Here is a 27939-nt window from a genome sequence, read left to right as displayed (position 1 = left end):
CAACTGAGCCTTCATTCACTACGTATAGGCTATCTATATTGTTAGAAGTATTAGAAAACAAACAGTTGTTACGGTTTGATTGATTGAATCTTTATCTTCGGACTGGGAAAGCTTCTTGCAGAGCTTAATCCTGGCAATTTTGCATACTTGTAGAGGCTTTGAATTACTGACGCAGGCCCGGTCACCGAGATTGACAGAGTGAAGTTTCCGATTGTTGAAGTCTTGTTGCCAGGGAATTATTCCATCCATTAGCTGCCGCTGAATGGAGATGCCGCTGAGCGGTAGTTTATTTATCAGCTATGGTACAAATTATTGATTGGTACTCTCAAAAAGGTTTTGGGTGTTAAACCGTTAAAACTAGGTATAAATGATTTAGGAGGCTTGAAGATTAATATACTTTTTAATGCTCTTTTGTTTGTTTTTAAGTATTTTTATGTCAAATTGCAGATTTTAAGACAGTTATGAATGGTGATGCTTTCTTAATGTCTACTTATTACCGGTAGATGGGTGGACATATTTGGTTTCGCCACTTAAAATTAAATTAAGTTTGCACAATGAGTGATCTCTATCCCAGTCTTACAAGAGCTGGATTAACACAAAATTACTTGCATACGAACTCGTAAGTACACCTAGCTTCAATCTACTGGTATAAACAGTCGATTCATACCAATAAGCAATTTTATTTCTTTGTAATTGTCTTTTCTCTTGAAGCTGGTATGTAGCCTATACAACATTTGTATATAATCATATTTTCTAGGCTTCTGTTTCTAAGAGTTCATATACCGTACTTCAAGTATTTTCAAACTTATGTTTTAACTCGCACGGACAATGTTACAATTCACTCCTACTTTTTTTTAAATATGTTTGTTGTTGTTGCAAAAATGTGTAAAAATAAATGATTGATTTGAATAATCTAATTTTTTTAAAGCTTTCTTGAGTCTTGTAAGTTTTAAAAAATATCTTATTTTTAATTGTACTTTGTTTATAGAACAACACATGAGTTTCTCTTTGGAGCCCTTGCTGAGCTTGTTGACAATGCAAGAGATGCAGCTGCTACCAAAATTAATGTTTATTCAAGGTCTAATAGTGACCTGCGTGGTGGATTCATGCTTAATTTTCTAGATGATGGTGAAGGTAAAACTAATTGATTCATTTAGTGTGGTTACATTACACAGATAAGTATCCACTTACAATTTTGCAACAAATAATGAGTAAACAATAAACAAGTTCTGCTTCTTCTGCATATATGATAGACATGCACTAAAGTAAATACAAAAAAATTCTCAATATTTTGTATTTTGCTTTAGTTTAAACCCAGTAAGTACTTATTGAACTTTCAATGAATTAAAAGCACTATTTGGATTAATAGTATCAATAATGCGTGCTTTTATGTAATGCTGTTATTGTACCGGCATGTCTTACTCACAGGGCTTCAAAAAGCAAATATATAGTTGTGTAGAAGAGGTGCGGCAAACGCAACTGTGTAGTAGAGATGTGGTTAAGTAATAGGTATATTATTGTTAGCCTACCATAAATGCATTCTCTCAATCTGGATCGCAAAGCAAGAAATAACCTCACCGCCCGTTTTACAAGGTCTTTGGTATGACCGAATAGAGCATCAAACCCATGTCTAGTTGTCTACTGTCTAGTGTCTACTGACCCAGTAGTGAGCATTTTACACCCTGCTACAGATCTTTTAGGCGCTGACAGTTAGGCGCTGGTCTAATAGGCGCGCACACTGTGGCGTCTGGATATTTAGGTGCGGAGCACTGTGGCGCCCGGTCATTTAGGTGCTATTCCTAGTAAAGTCTGTAGATTGTATTAGCTTGGCAGCTTGCCAGAAAATTATATCATGGCTTCAGTGAGTGAAGCTGCTAAAACCGGCAATGCTTTTCACACAAAATGTTACATTGAACAGAAAAATATATTGTTGTTTTATTGATTTATTATTGTTTTATTTGTTGTTAGTCCAGGTTTGCTTTGGTGAAAGCTTTATCAATAAATTATTATTGAAGCTTCCGAACATTATTGAGTTCATTTTTAGTTAACTCTTTCGCGACCACGGACGTATACACACGTCTTGGGATTTTTGCCATGATGACCAAGGAAGTATCCATACGTCCAAGGTTAAAAGGTAGCTTATTTCAAGCAAAAAAATAATGTAAATGATGGCAGATCCATAGTCTTTGCCTGTCCTTTTTTGGCTAATTAAAAAAAAATATTTTGGCGGTGCAGTTATCAGATGAGGACTTCTTAAAGATGGGGACACAGTGGATTTTTTTTCTTTCACTCATTGGAATTGGCAGTCAAAACTGGCTAGGCAACCCCTTACTTTGGAATTTCTAGATCAAAAAGACTGTAGGCTAAATTACGTAAACTTTTTGCTTAAAATTTTCCAAATTTCTCCATAATCATTCTGCTGTACTTCCTAAAGCATTGCGCGCAGAAACGAAGTAAATTTTTTCTCATGTGCAGAATTGTTTTGGCATTCGATTAAACTACATATATTTTTATATTATTGTATCATGCTTGGGTAGTAAAAATTATAATGAAGTACACTTTTCTGCCAATTTTTAATTTTTTAAAAAATTAGAAAAAATACCTTTTGGAAAATTGCTAGTTGTACATAGAATGTTTTAAATTTTATTGCAAAGCTTTGCATCTTCGGATAGCTGAAGATGTATGCTTTCATTTGATGTCAAGATTGTGCGTCTACGTCGATCACATGACATGTTTTTACCGCGTAAATACAACAGATTTGTGTGAAAAATGTCTGGTAATTTAGATTAAATATAAATTACTTCTGTTCGGGATGGATTGGCCATGTGACGAGAACGCGTAAGACGCTCTACTACTGTTCACACGAATACATTTCTACAGGGCATATAGGCTACACCTTGGTTACAAGTTGCAAGCATAATGGTGAGACTTCGCTCGTTATTAAACCTAGTCCGGGTTTTGACGGAAAACTAAGTTACTCTTCACTCAAGCCTACCGCCCGCTTGAGTACAGCCTACGGTACATTTTTTACTGATGTTTAGTTATTATTTGACCTAACTAAAAGTGAACTCAATCTCATACATTTTCGGAAACTTGAATAATTTATTGATAAAGCTTTCGCCGGCGCAAACCTGGACTAACAACAAATAAATGCTGAACACGCGCATTAAAAAAAAACAACATATTTTTCTGTTCAATATAACATTTTATGTGAAAATCATTGCCGGTTTAAGCAGCTTCACTCACGGAAGCCATAACATATTTTTCTAATAAAAGTAATTTGCGTTCTTCTGGTGACTATTTACTAGGTTACCTCCTGATGTTAAAGATGATAACTAGCTTTTGTATTTCCGACGTTTCGTCAGTCAGCACGACTGACTTTATCAAGGTGGCTAAAGTCTTTTCCGACGTTTCGTCAGTCAGTCGTGCTGACTGACGAAACGTCGGAAATACAAAAGCTAGTTATCATCTTTAACATCAGGAGGTAACCTAGTAAATAGTCACCAGAAGAACGCAAATTACTTTTATTATAAAATGCCTGGTGAACAGTCTCTCTCTGTTTTTACATATTTTTCTGTTCAATATAACATTTTGTGTGAAAAGCATTTCCGGTTCAAGCAGCTTCACCCATATATTTTTCTGTGTAATATAACATTTTGTGTGAAAAGGCATTGCCAGTTTAGGCAACTTCACTCACTGAAGCCATCTACAGAGTTTACTAGGAATAGCACCTAAATGAACGGGCGCCACAGTGCTCCGCACCTAAATATCCAGACGCCACAGTGTGCGCGTCTATTAGACCAGCGCCTAACTGTCAGCGCCTAAAAGACGTGGACCCCAGATGAGGTTTGATATGCATTATGTATTTGTGTGGTGTGATTTGTGATTAGAACACAGCTCAAGTGAGCTGATTTTTTAACTTTTTTTCAAACAGGAATGGAGCCAGTAGATGTGGCCAATATAGTGCAGTTTGGAAAGTCATTTAAAAGAAGTGCAAGTACTCAGATGATTGGACAATATGGAAACGGATTAAAATCGTAAGGAATGAAGTCACAATGTTTTAATTTTCTATTTATAATTTTGCAATGCAAGTACAGTACAGTAGAAATCGCTTAACTCGACACTTGATAGGGAATCAAAAACGCTGTCGAGTTTAGCATTACGTGAATTTTCCACCTAAATGTATTTTTGCTTATTAGTAGATGCACGGCTATCCATCTGTTCACGATAAAACGAGTTTGGGATGAGAATAAGTTGCTACTATAAAAAAAAACAGGCACCGCAGAACATCGCATCTGGAAAGCGGAAAATGATTGCTTGAGTTTTCATTAATGAGCGGATTACCTCTTCTTACTGAAAATAGCAGCTGTTTGGATAAGAATGACGCCAGAATGCCAAGCAAAATTTAATGCAAAGAGAAATACACAATCCTTTACAATTGGCCTTTTTTCTTCCTGTTTTTTTGTCTCATTTCTTGGAGTCAGAGTATAACGGGGTCTAACCAATACCCATACCCAGTCTCCTAGGGGGCTAAAGTTGGTCATCTGCCACCACTTCCTGTCATCATTTTATCAGCTCGAATAGATTTTCGGCTTCCAACTGAATGTCATGCTGTGAATAGATTTGCGGCTTTATCTAACTGGGATGTCCAGGTTTCTTTTTGCTAGGAACTGTCTCATCTTGGCAATGATTTGTCCTTTCACCACCGAGATGTGCCAGTTCCTAACAAAAAGAAATAGACTAGATTCAATTAATTTAATTTACAGCATGACATTCAGTTTGACATCACAATGGTCGACTTACACAAAGTTTATTTTTGTGAAGATTGTGAAAATGGTGTCAAATTAGAGGGAATGTCGAGATATCTGATGTCAAATTACCCGTTTTTTGTTTTTTTTGGCTATACCCGACTACCCGTGTTGGCTATGTAAGAAACCAATGGCGTTTTGCCGGACCAGGTAAAAAGTGTCAGCTTAGACGGAATGTCAAGTGAGCTGCTGTCGACTTAGGTGGTTTCGACTGTAACTATTTTAGAATGTTTTGTACCTTTCTAAATGCAAAATTTTGTTTTGCCGTTTGACTGTTTAATCCGGGATTAGAATTTCAAATACAGTAAATTGGAAATCTCCAAATCGTTTTCTGAGAAGGATTTTAATGTGCACTTCTAGGATTTCCCAACGTTAACCAAACGATACAGGCTAGGCATGTTAATTGTCAATGTACAAACACTATGTCAGTTGGAGGACTGGAGGTACTATTATAACATGGACTAAATTTGTACAAACCAGATATATTTCAGTATATACATACTTTCTTTGCAAATTTTGCATTTAAGTTCCTGAAAAAAGAATATGTGTTTTGAAATCCAAGCTATTTCATGTGACTTGTATCACTTTCAAGCTTCTTCTCTTTGAAAGCTAAAACTATTTTTCAAAAATTGTTGTTTTATTTCAATCAGAATTTTCTTTGTGTTTTGTTTCTGTTAGATTTTATGATGAATCATTATAAACAGACAGTCCTTTGTGAAATAGACGTTTAATTCCTTTCGACAGTCTTTACATGCTATTTACGAGTAAACAAAATTCATAAAAATGGCATAATTAAAACGATGTGGTAACTCAAAAGTTAGAAAATACATTTAACATCAGCCGATGTAATGTTTAGAAAGCCATAAAATTTTGTTGTACCATTTTTGTCTGTGTACAGTTCTGTTTAGAATTTTGGAATCAGATGAGATAAAATGTTTAAAATTTTGGAGTCAAGATTTCTTGCAGCTTCACCAGAAGGTGAAGCTGCAAGACTTCTATGAAAACTTAATGATTTGATGAAGTGCACAGCAACGTATCATAGTATATGAAATACAAGTCTGTTTTCAGCGGATCAATGCGAATCGGGAATGATTTCATATTATTTACGAAGAAAGGAAAACAGTTAACCTGCCTCATGTTGTCAAGAACATTCCATGATCATGAAAACATTGACAGTATCATTGTTCCCATGCCAGTGTGGGATGCTGACAGTAGGCGGCCTTGCTTGCAATCTGGTGGACAAGAGAGAGTAAGTTGTTAGCTTTTGTAACATTCATGTAGCTTTTGACTGTGTAACAAATGCCAAAAAAGTATAATCTTGATCCTTTTTTCACAAAATCAAGAAGTGTTGATACTCATCAAGCTTTGTACAATTTAATTTCTATGCTGTACTCATCAGAAAGCTTGTCTTGAAATGTTTAAACTTACTTACAACTTCGGAAGTTTGTTTAAGCGGTAGATCTTGCAATGTTTTATGTTGCATTGATTAGTTAGGTAGTTTTCATCTGCATATGACATGCTACCTCAACAAACAATTGGCTACCTCTGCATTCCATATACAACCATGGCTTCATTGATTCTTCACGATGCATGAATGCAGCTCGGAGAAACAAAAAATTGATAGTTGCATGCTTGAATACCTTGTTTGTGAGGCAGCACTAGACAAAGTCACTCTGGCCAGTGGCCACTCTTTCTCGGAATGGCCCATTTCGGTGAGTCCGGTTCGGTGAGTTCCCTATTCGATGAGAGCCTTTTTCGGTGAGAGCCCTATTCAGTGATTTTTTTTTGAAATTATTGGGTACCGTAGCCTAATTATCTTTGCCGTTAGGGGTTGGGGTTAAGGGTTAGGGTCTTATTTCAACATTTAGCGACGTTAAAACGATGTAAAAGCGGCAATGATAATTTTAAAAAATCACCGAAAAAGGCTCTCACCGAATCGCACTCACCGAATTGTAGCAGACCCCTCTTTCTCAGTGCACGACCTTATGTCGTGGTCCGAATGACGCGAACACGAATGACGCAAGGCCTGAATGCCGCAAATTAATTTTTTTGAGTAAGGCGTAACTGACCTGTTTGTTCATAAAGCAGCAAAGAACGAGATTATCTGCGGGAAGCCAGACTTACACTTAGAGTTTGTTAAATGGTTTTAATTGGTTAAATTTCTCTTCAGACTTGTCCACAAAGGTGAATTAGTCTGAAATGTTATACACCAAAAATTACGAAATATTAATCTCAAGTTAAGCAATAAGCATCGCTGTTTGCTGCGCGACGCGCGGCCGAACCTAATCGGTTGTCTTCAAAAACAACAAAAGTGTAACTGATCTACTGTGTTGTTCCTGAAGCAGCCAAGAACGAGATTAACTACAGAAAGCCAGACTGACACTGAGTTTGCCAGACGTTTCTGATTAGTAAGATTTCTCAGCAGGCGTGTCCATTAAGGTAAAAAAGAAGTGCAAAAACAATTTTTATATTTTGTTTTTAAAAAATGAATATTGATATTTGACAATTGACATGACAATTGACAAGTGAAATTACTACCGTATTCAAAAAAATAATTAATTTTCATAAGAAATAACCAAGTCTTGTGGCATTCGGGCCTTGGGGCATTCATGCCTTGTGGCTTAGAGGTGACATTCGTGTTCATGTCATTCGGACCGCGGCTTTAAGTCATGTATCCACTCTTTCTACTACCGATTCTGAAGTTTAGAAATTTTGTTTCGTGCAAAAGGAGAGGAAGCTAGTGATGCACCGGAGACAAGATTTTGGCTGGAGATAGGATGTTCCGGGTAGAGAATGTTAACTCCGGCCTTTGTCAATAACTACCTCACATATAATAATCGATTTTTTAACCGGGCGGTTGTTGACAATGGCATTGACAAGAAATTCCAGAGAGTACTTTTGGACCCGGGGTCATTTTTAGGGCTCATAACCATTCCAAGGGGCCCGGAAACTTGAAGAAACCACCTCGTATTCCTTGGATATGTTGCGATTGTCTTAGAAGTGTCTGAATTTGGGACGTGAGAGTCGGCACCGGCCCAAACTATCTTAACAGCAGGGTTGAGAAAAACCCGGATTTTTTTAAGAAAGCCTAACCCGCATGTTTTTTTTAAAAAAAAAACGGGTTTTATTTAAAAAAGATGCAAAAAAGGTAGATTCATGCTTATTTCACCTCAAATACTACTTTTTACCAATGAAGTGCCTCTCACTCACAGTACATGCTGGCATAACTCAATAAAGTAATGCACTAGGGCTGTTTATGAGGCCTTCTTGCATAAATGAGTTTTAGTGTAGTACAAAGTGGCATTAGTTACTTGATTTTTGTGTACAGAAATATCTACTGTGTTTTCAATTTATCCTTGGAAATTTCCTTCACAATCACATCCTTAAGTCCTAATTTGAAGTTTGTTTTAAGTACCTTGTAGTACTTTGGTTCATTTTTTCAATTGTCTGATAAAAATTGGACAAATATGATGCTCTGGTTTTTTTTAAGTGTTTTTTTTTTTTTTTAAATCCACCCGGGTTTTTTTGGGTCGGGTAAAATACCGACAACCCTGCTTAACGATTATAGAAGGTGCTCTACAGCACTGCTTACAGTCCTTTAAAAAGGGTAAACCTTTGGAAAGATCTCAAATTTGGCTGTGTTTTCTATTCTCCTGAGGGAGTAGCCTATTGTTTTTAAGATGTTTAAGATTTTCACTTGACTTCCTTAACCCCATTTTCAATCTGACATGTACAATTGTACATTTAAGAATGTACATTTTGGAATGGTTATGTTAGAGCCAACATGTGCAAATTGTGTATTCTTGCATTACTACAATAAATCAATGATACATTACATATATCCAATGTTATGAACTTGACCATAACCACACACACAGTTGTCACACACACTTCCGGCTTCTGCCGGAGCCAGAGTTGAAAAAAGTGGCCGGAGTTTGGCCGGAGGTTGTTCCATCACTAGAGGAAGCATGGTACTTGTGCTATTTTGACGTCTTAAGTTTCTTACTTGGGCCATTACTGGTGCTTTTATTTTCAGTATGATCTTGAAATGAAGCTGATCAACAGATATTCTCCCTTTAAAACAGAAAGAGAAGTTTTGCAACAATTCAATAACATTAAAGATCGAACAGGTTTGTTTAATTGTGTAAATTGTAAAGCAATGATGGACTATCTTTTTTAAATGGTATGGCTACATGCGAGGCTGCAAATTTGAGACTAAAACAATGCGCATCATATGTGTTTAGTTGTTTACACCTCAGATTTTGTGAAACGTCTGGTTTGCAATATTTGACTAAAATTCTTTAATCAAATAGAATTTTGGAAAAGGAACTCTATAAAATTGCCGAGCCAAGTTAGTGGTAAAAAGTAATGAAAATAGAAATCAAGTGGAAAGGAGAACAGTTGGAACAGGTCAATACGTAGGCAACTAGGCAATTAGGTATGTTTCAGGTCTCTCATGCATACAAGATGGAAGATGCATTAACGAAGTAAAAGGATAATTGGTTAAGCAAAAATTTTTAAAGCGAGATCTACGTATGCACTATGCAATTGACGCAAAAGACTATCATCATGCTATGTAAAACCAATCAAAGGAAAGTTGGACTTTTGTTAAAAAATCTACAGGAAATAAATGCTTTTTAACTCTATTGTTACAAAAGAAAAATTAAAAGTGTCATACAAAACACACAATATGAAAGAACAAGTTAGGAACAGAATTGGAGTGCAGGTACTAAACGTCATCCTGAATAATTGGTATTTGGCCACTTTAGTTGATTTTGCGCTTTAGTTTTAATTATCATTTTTTAAAGGTACTTTGATCGTCATCTACAATCTAAAGCTCTTGGACTCTGGTGAGCCAGAACTGGATATTCACAGTGATCCAACAGACATTAGAATGGCTGAAATGGACCCTGATGATGACAGGTTTGTACTTCAGCTAGAAAAATTTGTTTTTTGCATCGTTCAAACTTCTCCTGACTGTGAAAAGATATTAGGACACCAATCATCATATAGAATAAATGCCCTTCTGTGGCAATTTTATTTTCACTTCCGATGGGTGGCTTTACGTGGATGACAACCTTATTTTTGCATCGTTCAAACTTCTGCTGACTGTGAAAAGATATTAGGACACCAATCATCATATAGAATAAATGCCCTTCTGTGGCAATTTTATTTTCACTTCCGATGGGTGGCTTTACGTAGATGACAACCTTAATAGCACTGTTGAAAGCATTCCCTCTGACAAAGTTTAACTTTAAATCATGTTCTTGCGGAAAGAGATAAATTGTTTTTATTTTTAATATAATCGTTTTATCAATTGCTTTCATCATCCCCGGCGACTGAACGTACAACCTTTTTTCATCATTAGCTGATTTGCGTTTTGACACGGAAGCTAATCTCAATGGCTATTGCTTTGGGGTTTGATAAACATCCCCTTCTGCAAAGCATCTGTCAAACTATTATTCCCAAGTTGCGTTATTACTCAATCCCCATTTCACATCTTCACAGCAACTGGCCAGAGAGGGTGTCTTTCAAAGCCTACGCCTCCATACTGTATCTTGACCCTCGCATGAAGGTCTATGTTCAAGGGAAGAAAATCCGGACTAAAAGATTAAGTTGCACATTGCACAGAACCAAGTAAGTGAGGTCTTGTCTACTTTTTTTTCGTTGAGACTTTTCGGTCATTTGTTCAAAGTTACTTTAAAAAAATTGGTCAATGTTTATTTAATTTGGTCATATTTTTTTGTGGAAAAGATTTCCCTTTTGTGCTACTTTTGTATTTGCATGTACCGCAATTCACATGAAATATAGTTATTACTATCTGAATCCTTAACAGCCTGTTTCACCTATACGGATCATCAGAAGGTCTTATTCAAATAGAATAATATTCTTATTCAAATAGAATGATTCTATTTGAATAAGAACTTCTAATGATCCGTATAGGTGAAACAGGCTGTTAAGGATTCATATAGTAATAACTATATTTGATTTAATTCACTCTGCTTTGCTTTTTTGCTTCGCATTGAGCACTTTTTGTAGTATTAATAGTTTTCATTGTTTTTTATCACAATTTACATGTACGTAATAAGACATTGGATCAACGTTTAAACGCTAAGTCTACGTCTTGTATTTCCAATCAACAACAAAAAAATGTTTTATCTTGGCAATCACACAATCAATTTACTCACGTATATTTTTTCGGACATTTTGACCAAATTCACTTGAATTTTTTTAGAACATTTTGCTAAAAAATTGGTCAATGCTCGAAAACACTAGCCTGTCTATCGGACCAAGTTGCATGTATTGAACTGAGTTACAAGTGAAAAACTTCACTGAAATTTTCGCCTTCTTTCTTAGTCAGCTAAAAAAGTTGTGAATCGTTATTTAGACATCCAACGCAAAGACACAGAAATTGGGTTTGGTATTGTGAGATTAGGTGGAGAGTATCGAGAGACGTAACCAACCCAAAAAACTGAACGATTTCATTCCTAACTGCACAAACCATCACTCACGTTTGAAATTAAACTGCGTCGATTGCTCTTCCTACCTTCGTCTGCGATTGTCATATGCGGGTTTTGTGTTTTAGAATGTACAAGTTTTCCTCGTCCCGATTCAAGAAGCGATCGGAGGAAGAGGTGGCCAGAGCTGAACAGGAATTCCGAATCGGTATGCAACAGTTAACATACTTTTGAGCTTGCATGGATTTCACGTTCCCAAATGTTAGAATATTCCATAAATGGAAATCTATGCAAAATCGAGGCCACAGTTTTCTTGTGTTACGTTTGCGGGCGGAAGTTACTAATTTTAATAAATGAATGAGATTCTTTACCAGGTATTTAATTCAATAACAAGATACGTTCTTCTGTTGTAAAATAAGCTACACTATCACGGGGTGTTTTAGCCCATAATCCTAATTCATTCCGACGTTTCGTCAATCAGACACGACTGATTTCTTTAGGGGGCTAGTTCAAGTAATGAAGAAGTCAGTCGTGACTCGTTGACGAAACGTCGGAATAAATGCAAATTATCATCTGAAACAGCTTGTAATTAGCTTGGTTTATTTTACACCAGAAGATGGTAATATGTTATTGGACAAGTTACTAGTTACGGTGCTAGTTGTTTATTCCTGTTTTCATTTGTTTTACCGCAGAAGTCCACAAGCATATAAAGCTAAGTAGCAACACATGGTTCAACATTACTTTGATTCATGCCAGCTGCTTAGTTTATGTGGTGGCGGCTTCAAAAGTAAACTTACAGCGCAATCATTGCTCATTTATTGTTTATATATAATTAAATGCTTGTTATTATATAAAATCAATTGGGGTTAATTTCGATATCACTACCAGATATTGTTAAAATTTCATCATGCTCAACAAAGTTGTGCATTTCTGAAACTTCTTTGGAAACCTAGCTTGCAAAATCCGTTCTTTTTACATTAATTCAACATCGGTATACGTTGAATCGTTGTAAAAAGAACAAAATTTCCTTGCGAGAAACTTTTGACCTACTGATAGTCACTCATCATTGTGACGTCACAGCCGATGAAAAAGCGCGCGAAGCCGAAAGCGTCAGTCGAGACTTGGAGAAAAAGATGAGCGTCAAAGTGAAGCCGAAGAAGGATGAGCTGATGCAGCTCCGGGTGGCGCAAGATAAGGCCGTCGGCTCCCGGAAGCTAGCCACTTCGAAGAAGGAGAGCGCCGACTTCAAACGGAAGTAAGAAGTTTAATTGTTCACTAGTTTCAATCACAATTGACAGCATTATATTGCTTAGCTTTACAAAATGCAGCTTGGACATGTAATTGAAAGTAAAATTTCAGTTAACGACTAGATTTGTTGTTTTTGTAACTTTCTGGCTGAACATGAGTAGTATCAGTCTTAGCTCTTATCAAGAATGATTTTATTAAATAGTATTAATAATGTTGGTATCAGTGGCTTGTTAAACGTTTTTTCTACTTTCTACAGTTGAAAGTTTATGTTAAAAGTAATGAAGAATAATCAAAATTCGTCAATCTCTTAACCACAGTTATTTATTTTTTATGAAGAAACTAACATTTTGTGAAATTCTGGCCAAAGAGACTTTTTTTATTTTTCCTGTTTACTTTATTTACTATTCCCTCGTCACTTTAATGTTGAAACTAATATTTCGTTCCAGATCGTTGAAGGATCGTAAAACATTGGACTTTGTGTTTGGGCTCAACATTGAGAACAGAAAGTATTATGGGATGTTTGTGTACAATTGTAGTCGGCTGATCAGAATGTACGAGAGAGTGGGCCCGCAAATCAATGGAGGGGTGTAAGTGAACTAGGCCGTTTTCCTTTTTAAATTAACTCACTGAGATTAAATAACGATTTGCATAATTCACTTAAATTCTAACAAAATTCAATTTTTGTGCGTTTTGCTGCCTTACGTATCTTTATTGTGACGTAATTATTAATATTTTTTTAGAAATTGTGCGGGGATCATTGGCGTGGTGAACGTGCCATACCTTGTGTTGGAACCAACTCATAATAAACAGCACTTTGCTGATAACAAGGAATATCGTCATTTATTGAAAGCTATGGGTGAGTGATTCATGTTTAAAACCTTTTCAAATCGGCTACAGTGATTGGTGGTCGTGAGGTTTACCTGAGACATACCCAGACAGCAAATCAGTCGTTTTTTACATTGATTCAGCGTCTGCAGACGCTGAATCAAGGTAATGTAATGCAATGTAAATCAAGTCTCAAAGTGAAAAACGAGTGATTTGCTCTGGGTAGGTGTTATTTTGTAAGATCGGTAGTTGATTTATTAAATTAGAAATATTTCATAACACTGTAAAATTCAATAAATAAAAAATCGTTAAGTGACAAGACGAAGATCCATCATAAGACACGATACCACCATTTTTGAAGCGAGCGCATTTTGGAAGCTGAAGTAGAAAAGTAGGCAGTTAAAGAAACTCTATCGGCTTTGTTGTTGAGAAAGGATAGCACCTACTCTACGCTTGATTTAACATCGCTCCAGAGCACCCGGTTGTGTCTTAGACTCTTGATGGTATGCCAACATAATAGGGAGTAGCCGACTGGACATACCTCTTCGCTGCTTCCACCCGTCATGGTAATCTGTTATTAATCCGCAGCATATAGTCATGCCACGCGGTAGATTGCCAGAAAACCAAGAATACATTGGTGGCCAGATTTTAAAATTACACATTTTTAGCTTACCTTGATTGTGTTTCGTTACCACAGTAATAATGCTGTTGTTCATTATACAAAAACACTACTTTTTTACTGGCAATTACGTCTTCTCAAAGCTGTTACTTTTTCTATCCCAGGAGATCATCTGCAATGCTACTGGAAGGACTCAAAGGTCACTTCTGGAAAAGGAGTTGTCGCATTTTGGGAGTCATTTGGTTATCTCTCCTCCAACTGGGGAGATCCTCCATCTAATGAAGAGAAGTACGAGAGGCAGAGAGCCATGCACACATCCAAAGTGATCCAGTGTGGTAAGTTTTAAAGGTCCTGCTGTAATTAAATATTCATTGGATAATGATAGTTTTTCATAATTCTCTCTCTCTCTCTTTCTCTCCACTTTGCTTCAAAGAAGTGTGGTCTTCATCCCTAAACATCACGGTCGACCATTTATCTGCAATGCCTCCTCCATTTCTCTCTATCGTTGGCATTTTCAAGTTTCTTTTTCTCAGGTCATCTTTCACGGTGTCCTTCCATGTTTTCATTGGTCTTTTCTCATTTTCCTGTCCCTACCTTATTCTTACCCGCTTTGTCTAATTGAGACGTCCAACCCATCCCAGACGGTGACTTTTATTTCATAGGCTAACTGTTTTTTATTTTTTATTCTGGTGTTCTTCAATAGTTTAGAAAAGAAAATCCATCCTCATCCTCTTGCTCAAGGTGTGACAAACATTTTTGTCCTTTTCTTTTTTTGCTTGGTTTTTACTTTCTATGTAACCCTCGGTTACGTTTATTAGGATGTCAGGTTAAACAGGGTTAAGTTTAATGAAACCTACTAAATGGGGAGATAGTGTCCCCACTTAGCCTATTTGTCATGTCGAATAGCGAATTAAATGATCCCTGTTTTCCTGAATATCACTCCATGGAGGGTGAACGTATTGAGGATTCTTTATACTGACAATACAGTAATGGCCAAAGTTTTAACCAGTTTTGAAAAAAAGCCGTTTTGTTTATTTTTTTTAAGCTAAAGTCTACATAATCATTTCATGAGCAATGAGACGAGCATTAAATAACCATCAGTTTGTGTAGACTTTGATTAAAAAATAATATACGAAAAATTGCTCTTTTTATAAAAATGGCTGATAATTTGGCCAATGCTGTCTATTCTTCCGTTATTAACTCCAATATCCGAAACTTTCAGATGGATGTCTAAAGTGGAGAACGTTGCCATTCCAGAGAGAGATGGTTGGAAAAGAACCTCCGGACAATTGGATCTGTTCCTCCAACCCCGATCCCAAGTTCAACAAGTGCCAGTGCGCGGAAACTTTCCCGCAAATTCCCCTCGGAGAGTTCCAGAAAGAAGCGAAGAGCTCGGAACAGAAAAAGGCGGATTTGCAAGACAAGATGGAAAAAATGCAAAAGGAACTAGAACGGGTTTCTGTGAGTTGAAAACTTTTCAAATTTCACTCAATTTTCGTGTCTTTAACGTGGTATTTTATTCGGTTTTACATTGTACTTCAATCGTTTTTTCATACTTTTATTTGCAACTACATTGGATTAGTCTAATAGTAATTAAATGAATCTTTATTCTCGAACAGGAAAAGCTTCTCTAAGAGCTTAATCTTGGCAGCTTTGCATACTTGTAGAGGCTTTTGACGCAAGGCCTGTCACCGAGATCGACAGAGTGAAGTTTTCCAATTGTTGAAGTGTTGTTGCTTGGGAATTATTCCATCCACCACTCGGATAACTCTCTCAATTCTTTGTCGAAAGTTTTCAACCGAGGCACGTAGCTCATCCTGAAGTATTTTGGCCCATTCCCGCAGAAGTGATTGCTGCACTTTGGTAAGTAACGGAACAGGCCTTTGCCTCCAATAACGACCACACACAAAAGTCCATCAGGCCACATTTCCTTGCTCCGGAATTTGGAAGTTGACGTGAGCACCAGTCTTGAGTATTTCTTGAGGTCTGGGATGGTGCACCGTCTTGTTGGAATGTGAATGGCTGATCTTTATAGTGTTTCTTCATCTCGTCAAGGGTGGAATCAAAATATCGTTAATGCAGCTATCTGAATTGATTTTAATCTCTTGTTCTGCGACAATGAGAGGAGACTTCCAAGTTTTGGAGATTGCGGTCCACACCATGACGAGAAGACGATTTTGGACGTCGGTAAACTGTTCTCACAGAATCTAATATCTTCTGAAAACTTTGCATAAATTCTATCATTCTGATTATTGAACCGAGCTTGAATTGTGAAGTGTTTTTCGTCTAGAAAATTATCTTTTTCCATGCCTGCCTTCAGTTCTCTGAGAAAAATCTGTGCTCTTTCAAGTCTCTTTTGCTTTTACAAAAGTGTAAGGAACTGCCGTTTTCTCATCTTGTAAGAAGACAATTGAAAATCCTTTTCCACAATGGTTCTCATTGAGGTGATGCTCACACTTATGCCTTTTGCCATTTGAGGGAAGGATCTGTTTGGGTTTCTCTTCACCCTTTCTCGGATAGCCTTAACCACTTTGTTTGTTCGAGCAGTACGAGGTCTTCCACTCCTACTACGAGCTTCAGATGTACCATGTTCCTTAAATCTATTCGCAACATGGTAAACGGTGGATTTGGCAACTTTTAAACTTAATGGTTTTAGAGTTGGTTTTCCCCGTGCAATGGCGCCGAATGATGGCTTATCTTTAGTTCATTTTAGACCTTACAATAATTAATGCTTACAATTAGACCTAAGTTTTACAAAATATTTTAGCATATTAAAAGGCATATAAAGTGACATTCAATTTGTCCAATGAAAAAAAGTCCAAGGGCTTTCTGTGATGCCGGTCCTTAAAATGCGTTGCTCAAGCGCACACCCCGAGAGTCGAATCAGCGCTGATTGATCTTGAAGGTTCTTCGTTCATGAAGTGATGCGTTAACGAACTGAGCTATCAGAGCGGACAGCAGCAAACTGCACATTGCTGCATTGAATGAAATTAGTGTTGACCGCGGCCACGTGAAGCTTTTCAGCAATCAGCAAAATATCTTTGAAAAAATAAACTTATATAGCCTGACCTGTAACTGAACACAGGACCTCTGTATTTCTCCGTTATTGCTTTCGATATCATTTTCAAGTACAGTATAGAGTGGAGTGTTTAATTGGCATCAAATTATATTCTTGCATACTTTTTGACTACCATTTTTGATCAGACAAGGTGGTAGGTTTTGCGCTTTTAAACTTTTTACGCTGCTAATTGTTCCATTTCATCAATATGTTTCTGAGGAGATTTGTGTTATGCCATTTTGCTGCTGAACAAGTAGTTTTTACTTGTTGTAGTCCCTTGATGGTCATTGGTCAGTTGTGCTGAATGACGAAATATCGAAACTTAAACTGGTTGTCATTTTCAACATCTTGTGGTAGCCTCGCCCACGGTCACCAGAAGTACACAAGGAATTTATGGCATTTCAATTTTCTCTGTCACTATCTTGTCATCCGCAGAAAGTCCAAAAGGTGACCAGCAGCCGTGACGCAATGCAAAAAATGCGGTCTCCATCCAAGAGAAGGCGGACATACGAATCCGTCTCCTCCTCCGAAGAAGAGGAGTCTAGTGATGACGAGCGTCCTCTCCAGAAACAACAACTCACACAGGATTCGAGTATGAGCTCCACCAGCGTGGGATACAAGGTAACAACTGAATGCAACCTTTTCAGTGCTAACCCAGCCAGCGAATTAACGTTTTTATAACATTTTTCGACTGGTGGCGCTTTGGAAAGCCCTTTAGTGCCCGCACATTCTTTTAGGGGCTTTAAAAATAGGTGTCTGTTTTTTTCATCAGCATATGCAGTCACGGAACGTTCAAGCATCCTACAGAGATGTATCATTTTCTGCTTGGAGGACCATGTTCTCCAACGTCTGCATCAGACCAGGCACATCATCATCAACCTTCTCTCTACACAATGTCACAATTTTAACAAAATATTCATTGTTTGTGATGTAAAATAAAGTTAAATTACCTCTCGGTGCTGAGGAACAGATCGCAGACCACATCATTAACGATTGCACCATCTTCAAGCCACCTAATGGAATCTGCGTGTCTTGGATGATGAATCAAAGACTGGCTGCTCTCTAGTAGCCCTCTAGCGTAGTCCGGCAACATCGTGAATCTGGGGTGGTAAAAGGACAGACCCTTGGCCCCAGAGGCTCACACGACAACGACGACCTCTCGGGCTGCATTTTTAAGGGTTCTCTGACTTTATGCAGCCTGTGAGTCGTGTGTTCCACAGGCCTCAGACAGTCGAGGCGATTACACAAAGTCAGCCCACTGTATTTCACTAATTATTTTTCCTCAATTGAATTGTGATTTGTTTTCTACCAGCGTCGCTCCATGGATTCCGGAAGAACTGCTAGGAAGTCCGCTCCCTCCGCGAAACAGAACTCAATTCCCATTCCCAAGAAAAAGAGCAAGGTAGAAACTTTAAAATCACTCATCAGCATGACACGTCATCAGTGAACGTCTCATGTTCTTTAGGAGTTGTTATTACACTGTGGCTATTGTTACACGTCTTCGGCCATAGTTGGTTGTTTTCTTTACGAATGCGCATGGTTGCACGAATGCGCATTGTTGCATTGTTGCACGAGTGCGCATTGTTGCACCAAAAACGTTTGAATTGTTTTTTTAATTCGATGTAGTGAAATAATGTTGTTCTGCCCATTTCAACTTTGTAGTCTAGAACTCTAGATAAAAAAAAAAAACAAACATGAAAACCAGGCAATGTAAATTTCTCGGCCATGTAATTAAGAAAGCAAAAAACTGGAGCATCTCTCTTTAACTGGTAAAATTTTTGGAAAGCGGGCACCTGACAGGCAAAGACAAACTCAACTGAAACAATTTAACGACAAGACAGAAACAATCATCTATGCAACATATAATAGGAATATTTGGTCTAATTATTTGTCCGAGGCCGTCGATACCGGGTTCAGGCAAGGCAATTGAAGAAGAAGTCTAGATAAACAACAAATTACCCATAAGCTGAAGAAAATTTTTAATTTAACTTCACACCTGCTATCTCTGGTTACCTTTTTTCTTGAGGGCAGTTGTTTTGCTTTTTGCCGCGAGTTTGTGAAACAAAGTCTTGAGGGAGAACCACAACCAGCAAAATATTTATAATGCTCTGTGTCGATATTTCATGTTTTGTTTGGAAGTTATCGAGGCAAGTCGGAGTTTTGACCCAAAAACCGACAATTGGGCTGTTATTCCTGACAAAACATTCTAAAGCGTACTGCTTGTTAGAGCTCACAAGCCTAACCCGGAGAGCATATCGGTTGTTCTTTTTTTTACATTCAACGTCCGCAAACTAAACAACAACAGACTGGCTCTCAAATACTTTTTTAGTTGGGCAACACTAAACAGAGTGTGTTTCTACAGATTGTGGTGGACATTGCACCAGATTCCAGTGACGAAGGTAAGAAGTTGTTTTGAAATTATACTCAAAAATCTTATTAATGGATCGGTAACAACCATAACGACCCTCATAACGACCTACATACACTGGCCTTGCCAACTTGCGAACTTATAATCACGACTGAAGGCTGATGTAATTTTGATTTTGAACTCTATTATAAATTATTGTTAAAGCTTTGTTAAGAGAGTTTGCTTTGTTAAACCACAGAGAAAAAAAATCCTCTATTATAAATGTGTTTTATAACTCTTTGAGATGATAGTTTTGAGAATCCAAATTGCCAAAGCGTGTCACTGAATCTCAAATCACTACAAAACTCCTACGCTTCTAAAAATTGGTCACTGTTACCAGTGCTGCCAAGTGGTTTCAGGATTTCTAACACAAGTGCCAAAATCTATAGTCGCAATATTTTCATGGTAAAAGTAGTCCAAAATCACACAAGATATACACAAAGGCTATTTATCAACTACTATTACGACTATCAATTTATACCAGCGATCCTGACCGCTATCAAGCGTATCAGATCTTGCCTCTAGTCAAATTTGAAGCTTTGAACGTTGGCATGAAATTACGTGCATTGCATTCAACAACAATTCGACAATTTGTTCATATTTAAGCTATTTGTTTATTCCAGACGAAGGGACACAGGTCGGTCGGGCCGTGGAGGTCAACATCACCGGGAAGTGGCGTCCGGGCCGCATCGTATCCTCCAAGGCTGCCAAGGATCAACCCACCAAGTACAAAGTGAAGTTCGATCAGCACCCACAAGTATGTCAATTCGAACAACACTGTCAATGTTCAGCGTTATCGAGCAAACGAAACAACGAGACAGTTCATCACTCGGCAATGAAAAAATAGAACAAACTCTTGTGTCCTGTTTATGCTAGGCGGCAGGCCTGCACCATTTGGGTACGTTTCACTTCGTTTATCGCAAGAAGTGTTTGAAAATTTTCTGGTTTGTAAGTTAAAAATAAGTATGCTGCAGTTTTGAAGCGAATGTTAAAATCAATCACTTTTTCGAAAAGGACCGTTTCGACAAGTGGTGTGAAGAAGGCGCTAGCGAGCTGCGATTTATCACCAATTCTGAGTTCCTCTCCAACGGGGCACCACCGTCTTCATCAAAGCCGAAGAAATCAACGGAAGCGGCGTCTTTACCAAAAGTCGACGACAAAACAATGGATTTGCATGAGAATGCGCTTGGAAAATTAAGGTGGAAGCAAGTGTTTCGTAATTTACAAATTTTCTATTTGTAATTTAGGTGAACTTAGCTTTCAGCCTGAGATTAATCAGAAATGGTCAAGACGTAGTTATCGCCGCACATGAAAAGAGACTAACTCTGTCTTGGCATGAATGCAAGGCATGGCTACAATATATGCCAATTACTTCACTGCCCTTTTCATGGCGCCGCATTAATTGTATCTTCAAAACTTGGCAAAAAAGTAAACACTTCTTATCATTGCACATCGTGAAAATGATGATGATGAATATTCAATTATTCATTGCATCGCTCTTCAAAATCGAAGGAAAATGTCAAATGTCTTGTTCCACTTTTTGACAGAACCTGCCTGCGGTACTTCCTGCCCCCGCAGTGGCAAATGCCGAAAGAAGAAATCAACAATTTGTCTCTGCAGGAACTGGTGGACTTTCCAATGGTGGGTAGTTGTCGTTCATCATTGTTAGCACTTGAGCATTGTAAACATCGATGGTTGCAAGGGGGTGGAAATAGTCGGGAGAATCAAAAGTGGGAAGAACTAACTGGAAAAGGTGATCTGGTACTATGACACTTCCTCAAATGGGCGATCTACCTAATACAGAAAGCATAGGGGAGAGTGTCCAACAGTGCCCCGCTTTTTGGAAAATTGAGGTTTAGACATCAAAAAAAAAAATTTTTTCAAAATTTTTTTTTCTATTATGAAAATTCATCCTTTTCTTTAGTATTTCCACATAAAAAAAAGTCTAAAAGTTTTACATAAATTTCATAATCAGGCGTTAAAAATCCCCTGTCAAAGTGGGGCACTGTTGGATATGGTATCCAACAGTGCCCCGGGTAGGATACAACAGTGCCCTTATCAAAGTAATTGATGTCTTTAGTTGCAATGTTGAGCCACTCTTCTTGCAATGATTACCCTAGGTATGAAACTTGTGTTAGTACCGGTAGTGTTTCACATGATGGATGTCACTGAGCTGGTCAGGTCAAGACAAAACCTTTAAAAAGTGGTAGCCTACATAGGCTACACAATTATCACAGACACAAAATATAACAGCAACAATTATCATAACATGTGGGACAAGCTGTCTACCCGTCGTGGTGACTGTGCTTAAACCAAAGATAGCGAATAGGTTCCAAGGAACCAGTGGCATAGCCAAGGAGGGGGGTTTTGGGGCTTACAACCCCCCCCCCTTTGGCACGCGTGTGACGTCACGATATTGAGAATGATGCTTTCAGTCTAAAACAAATTGCCTAATTTTAAACAAAATTGCATTAAAAGAGCGAGTTTTTCCAATACCAAACATTCAAACATCTCAGCCAGGAATTAGTAACAAGAAAACACAGAGACTTAGCTTTATTTCCGAAAAATGCCGAGGAAAACATGATCTTATCCTTTTGTTATGCTACCGGACAGCACCATTTTACAGGAATATTCGTACCCACATTTTTGTTGAAAATGCTCTCTGAATGCACCAAATTCAAAGTAATTTTTCAAAATTTTCTGGGAGAGGCCCCCCAGACCCCCCGCCGCTGGGTGGTCAAAACCCCCCTTTCAAAATTCCTGGCTACGCTACTGCAAGGAACCATACGAACACACTGAGCTGTAGTTTATAGAACAGCCCAAGTTGATTTAATTAGAGCTGTAATTACCTTTTTAAAAGCTTTGGTGTTATGACCTAACTACCAATTGCAATGACAAGGAAGGTGTTTATTCAACAGTCAATCAGTGAAAGAACATGCAATGCAGGATATTAAAGACATCATTGATTCGGCCGACATGGAAGGTATTAACACAAGATACAGACACAACACACTTTGGTAGGCCTATATTGGCATGTGGTTCACAAGAAATGGCTTGGTAACCTTGGTTTATGGAGAAAAATAACCAAATTTGACAGACAAAATTACTAAACAATAGGCCTACATTTAGTTCTATAGCGAGTACGTCTTGCCATTTCTTGTTGAGAGGATACAAATAGCTTTTTAATTCAGAAAATACCTAACAATCTGCAGTTTAGAACATAAAATGTTGATGATCGTTTTGGCACTGTACATTGATTAGTAAAATCTCATGGCTTCCAACAGTGCTCCACCGGGGCACTGTTGGAGACCTCAGGGTGGGGCACTGTTGGAACCACGGGCCTACAAGATAAAATGGCGTCAGTTTTTTTTTACCCAGGCCTACGATCTGAAACGTTATTACTGAAACCTAGTCTTGTGACTGATCAAGCACGAAAAACTTGTGAAGCATCCCTGAAGCCACCGTAAAAACTGTAACAAAAAAAGTAATAAAGTTCTGAAAATTTACTTTTTACCACCTAAAACAAACTTTCATTTCTGCCAACAGCAAGCAACGACTTATTTCTGCCTAACTTAGTTTCAGCAGCTTCTACGGACCATGTGGCCATGGTAATGCATGCTTGAGTGAATAGTTTGTCACGGATTACGAAAAACGATGGGAGGGGCACTGTAGGAACCCTGGGCACTGTTGGGCACTCTCCCTTATCACTAAGAAAACTGAAAGTTCTAATGAACTGTTCTAATGTGCTGAAGAGTTCTAATGAACGAAAACCGGTTCCACGACATAAATTAAATTTTAAATTTAATTGAAATACTATTGTGAGTGTTTGCCTGGACAAATGAATTAAGTTCTAATGTGCTGAAGAGTTCTAATGAGCGAAAACCGGTTCCACGACATAAATTAAATTTTATTGAAATACTATTGTGAGTGTTTGCCTGGACAAATGAATTAAGGTTCAGACTTTAGGGAAAAAAAGCTATTGATTTGTTTTCTTAGTGATATGCTTTCTGTATTAGGTAGATCGCCCATTTGAGGAAGTGTCATAGTACCAGATCACCTTTTCCAGTTAGTTCTTCCCACTTTTGATCATAGATACGGTTTTTTTAGTTTTTCCATTCCCTTGTCACCTATTTCTGCCGCATTGAATGCTTAACCTTTTGCGTATGCTAGTTTTGCATGATGATGTAATAGAAGCGTTTGTTCTAGCTTTCACCGACAAAGCATTTCTGTTATCCTCCTGATTAGTAAATTTTATTTGAATTTTCAACTGTTTGCCTTTACTTAATCAAGCTAGGTCAAATTATAGTATTCGAAAGTTGCGTTTTTGCTAAAAAATGAAGAAAAGGAAAAGAAAAAAAGAAAAGAACATGGAAGACATGAACATTTTATCTAATTAATACCGTATGTAAATTTTCGTTCGTTTTGGTACAGTTATGCTGACAGTGACATCTATTAATTTTGTAGGCTAATTTTTGTTTCAAGTAATTTTGTTTCGATCCAGTTGTGCTGAAGAGTTCTAATGAACGAAAACCGGTTCCACGACATAAATTAAATTTTAAATTTTATTGAAATACTATTGTGAGTGTTTGCCTGGACAAATGAATTAAGGTTCAGACTTTAGGGAAAAAAAGCTATTGATAGTCGGGAGAAGGCACACAAGTGCCCAATACAGCTAGCAGAGCTATTACAATTACAGAAAAACTGACTGGCTAAGTCATGCCCTACCTGAGGTTTCATGTTAGATGGTCTAAGACAGTGGTTCTCAACCTTTTTGTTTTGGCGGACCCCTTTTGGTACCTTCGAAGCGGTTGCGGACCCCTAAAAGTTTTTGGTATATCGCGTCTCCTCATGGAACCATTATGTTACATAAGTTTCAAAGCAACACACGTAGAAGAATTTTCTGAATTTGCAACGCACTTGACGATTGATGAGATTGACGAAATTATGTTATGAACTATATGTTGGCACACAGGATCAACATCGGTAACCTATATGCTCATTTGACGTTTTTCTATAAATTTTATCAAAAGTTAATAGAATACTTGCGACCATTAAAAAGATTTTTTCCCTTGTTTCATTTGTAATCAACATTAATTCGTTTTAATAACAGTCATTGCAAAACTGTGTGGTGATTGACAGACTGACTGAAGTTTGCATTTCCAAGTTAATCATTGAACAACAATCTGCCGCTACAAAAGAATTAAGTTGAACAAAGCCAACATAGCCTTATTAAAAGGTTTAAGTGATTTATATGATATTTTTTGTTAAGAAACCAAACCTTTGTGCAATGTCCTTTGCAATTTCAAACGACGCACCAATGCGTTGCGACTTACAGTTTGAGAATCACTATAGGCTAATACATAAACGAAGCACAAAATTTTTTTAAATTTTGTAATTTATCAATCATGCTGAAAACTCGGAAACTTTCACGGACCCCCTGAAATCGATTCACGGACCCCTAGGGGTCCGCGGACCCCCGGTTGAGAACCACTGGTCTAAGAAGTATCAGGGGCAAGACTTGTTCAAATATATTTAGAATTCTAGCATAAAACCTTAGGCAGCGTATGACTTAGCCAGTTAAGTTTTCTGCAATAATATTGTTTTATGTATGATTTATTGCAAGTGCATTTCGTGTATTTGGTTGAAACCATTGCAGAATCATTCGGAAAGTTACTTAAAGGATTACGACCACATTGTTTTAGGAAGGTATTAATCCAGCCATTTGGGACGTGGAGACTGAAGATGCTCATATCCACGCTAATTATTCTTCATGCAAAAAGAGTTGTAACATGATCGACGACACTCAGCAAAATGGCTACTGTCTTTAATTCTTCTCTTTGTAGGATGACTTTTTCGACCACTACGAAAAAGGATTGCGACGTCTAGTGAGCAACTTCCGGTCACAGGCAGACCAGCAGAGGGCAGCAGCCGAATCTGCCAGGCAACAATTGGCGGATACCCAGCAAATGTTATTCGAGGTTTTATCGAAATTCGACAAGGTCAGAAAACGTGACTTGGGCACGTCTCGTTCGACAAGATTGCTTCTTACGCAATTTCGATGTCGAGTGATGTTTGCGTTTGTTGTTGAATTGTCAGGGACCGAATTAAAACTACCAGCTACAATAAGCGGCTTACTGGCACCCCAATAGATGGAAAAAGTGAAAAAAAAACTTATAAGATTCACTGCACATGTTATTGTTTTCAAGGTGGTTTCGGCAGCAAGGCTACCCGTGCTGAGCTCCACGATTTAATGACAACCGTAAAAATAATGCCATTGTAGCCTATATACAATGTCTCTCTGCAGTCGATTGTAGCAAGAATTGACAGTGATAAATGTTTTGCCCACGAGGCTGGGCTCACCAGTATCGCATCACTAATTTATATCACAGATCGTAACCCAGCTCTTGAAAATTTCTCTTGACGATATCACTCGTTGAGAGTTGCTTTAAAGCCATGTGAAAATAAAAACGTTTGCTAGCAGGATATGGTCTTTAGGCCAGCGCTCTTCAACCTTGGGTTGCACGGGAGCACATAAGCGAAGGTGTCCGTAAAGGTTTAGCAAAAAACTGTAGTTGCGCATTGCAATGGCAAGACTTGTAACCATGCACCCTGTTTGATAGGAGGTGCACATTACTCAGCCCGAAGATTATGAAAGTTAAATTGACTGAGAAGCAGGTTGATGACCGCATCAACCACAATTTACTAAAGTGCATGGAATAAAAGTACTAGTTCTGAAGGGTGCATGATTACAAAAAGATTGACGTGCACTTGTATAGACTCTTTGAATGATTAAAGCTTGCTATGAAAATATTTCAGAAAATGGTTAATTTTTGAAGAATAATTAGATTAACCCATTCGAATTCAGTTGAAATTGTTTTTTATTTATGCTTGCTCAGCCAGAAAAGTTTCCTTTTTACGTCGTATCAACATCGCCACATGTTGAAACCATTTAAAAAGGCAATTTTTGTTGTCAGGTTATGCCTTGATTGTTGTTTCAGTGGTGACATTGTGAATGAGTCAAATGTGTTCGCAGGATACCCCGGCTATGACGCATGATGAGGTGACCGTTTACACGAAAAAGTATCTGGAGAATGCCACGTGACCAGGAATAACCTTTGACCCTGTGACTTGTAATAACTTGTCGTGAACGAATCTTCTGGAAGCCTCAACGTGTAGACACTGAAAACGACACTTGCTTGCGCACGTTAAGTGTAGCAGGGCGTTGAATTACATAATTGTCTCCGTCCAACATGGAGACTGCTGTTGTGAGCAGGTTTTATTTCGACAAGCTTTTGAATCTCTAGCGTCTCATTTGTGCTCTTATGCCATCGGAATACAAGTCAATGTTTTTGCCCACTGGTTTACATGTAAACAACTTGCTTGTCTATTTTACCTTGTGTTGAAATAGACGTTTTAACACTATTTCCATCCAGTATCTCAACGGAGTGACAGAAAGAGTTTCAGAAGTTTTATCCAATGACGGCTGTTTGACCATATTTGAAATGAATAAATATTAAATAGGCTAACTGGAAAAGGTTGTGAATTTTGCAAAGGCTTGTCACCAACTCAGCCTTTTTTTGCATTGAAGACGCTGAATCGCTGTAAAAAACGACTGATTTGCTGTCTTGAGGTAAAGTATAATTGAAACTCGCAATTTTGGCGACGAATATGCTCGACTGGTGTTGAACATGTAGAAATTAGGCACAGAGTTACAATGTCTCGTCCACTCTGCCTTACGTTGCGTTGTAAAACTACGAATTTTGCTGGCTTGCTGCATCGTACCCGCAGCGCATTGTTTTTGTCAATAAAATCGTGTTCATTTCTAAGCGTTTGTGAATTCAATAGAAAATAGAGAAATAAAACATAGTAACTTTAGCGGGTTTAGCATACTTTATTTCACACAAAATATAACATAATTAAATAAAATAAACTCAAACGTTTTCGACACGTACGTGTGTCCTCATCAGGAATTAAATCTGCAATACATAAAATGAAAAATCGTAAGATCATCATCATAATCCATCGTCGGTTTGTTCCCCACTAGTGGGGGTGGCCGATTGTTTTCGCGCAGCAATTGTTCTAATCCCTTCTCTCCATTTCACCCTGTCCCTTGCATCTTCCTCCTTCAGTCCGACTTTTTTAAATTCATCCTTCACTTGTTGTTTCCACGTTAGTCTGAAAATCAGACTAAAGATCATGGAAGCCTTAAGAATCAAACGTAACAATCCATCTCTCAACCGGCAGTTATTCGCCTGTGGCTCATCGTTCCTTTTGTGTGTGTTCTAATTGTTTTGTCCAATGCCTGTAGTCTACACCTCACGTGATCTGTTTCCCACCGCATAATTTACTCGCAATCATTCTCGTATCATTTGTTCAGTTTGTGCTTTCAGTCCAGAGTGTCGTTACAGTTACAGTGCATAGTCAAATTTATCTTACGATTTTTCATTTTATGTATAGCAGATTTAATTCCTGATGAGGACACACGTACGTGTCGAAAACGTTTGAGTTTATTTTAT

General features: G+C 37.8%; 1 protein-coding gene across 1 annotated transcript; it reads left to right on the top strand.

Annotated features, from left to right (window-relative positions):
* The first annotated feature begins 454 nt into the window (after nucleotides 1-454).
* Nucleotides 455-27268, top strand: LOC145787589 (ATPase MORC2-like). Its single transcript, XM_082599360.1, has 21 exons — nucleotides 455-619; nucleotides 989-1134; nucleotides 3935-4037; nucleotides 5877-6057; nucleotides 8845-8938; nucleotides 9617-9731; nucleotides 10317-10445; nucleotides 11395-11474; nucleotides 12347-12521; nucleotides 12961-13101; nucleotides 13255-13370; nucleotides 14123-14293; nucleotides 15181-15419; nucleotides 17452-17637; nucleotides 18329-18418; nucleotides 19379-19415; nucleotides 20047-20180; nucleotides 20438-20622; nucleotides 20971-21064; nucleotides 25267-25422; nucleotides 26457-27268. The coding sequence occupies exons 1-21, from the start codon at nucleotides 555-557 to the stop codon at nucleotides 26523-26525; spliced, it is 2706 nt and encodes a 901-aa protein (XP_082455486.1). The 5' UTR covers nucleotides 455-554; the 3' UTR covers nucleotides 26526-27268.
* Nucleotides 27269-27939: the final 671 nt, after the last annotated feature.

This window comes from Aplidium turbinatum, chromosome 18 (assembly GCF_918807975.1).
Source record: "Aplidium turbinatum chromosome 18, kaAplTurb1.1, whole genome shotgun sequence".
In the NCBI taxonomy this organism is placed as follows: Eukaryota; Metazoa; Chordata; class Ascidiacea; order Aplousobranchia; family Polyclinidae; genus Aplidium; species Aplidium turbinatum.
This window is presented reverse-complemented; position numbering and strand designations above follow the sequence as displayed.

Coding starts and splice junctions, on each gene's coding strand:
- LOC145787589 (XM_082599360.1), top strand. CDS start 555: ATGAGTGATCTCTATCCCAGTCTTACAAGAGCTGGATTAACACAAAAT. Junction 6,058..8,844: donor AATCTGGTGGACAAGAGAGA/GTAAGTTGTTAG, acceptor TTTTATTTTCAG/TATGATCTTGAAATGAAGCT. Junction 20,181..20,437: donor AGTTCGATCAGCACCCACAA/GTATGTCAATTC, acceptor TTTTTCGAAAAG/GACCGTTTCGACAAGTGGTG.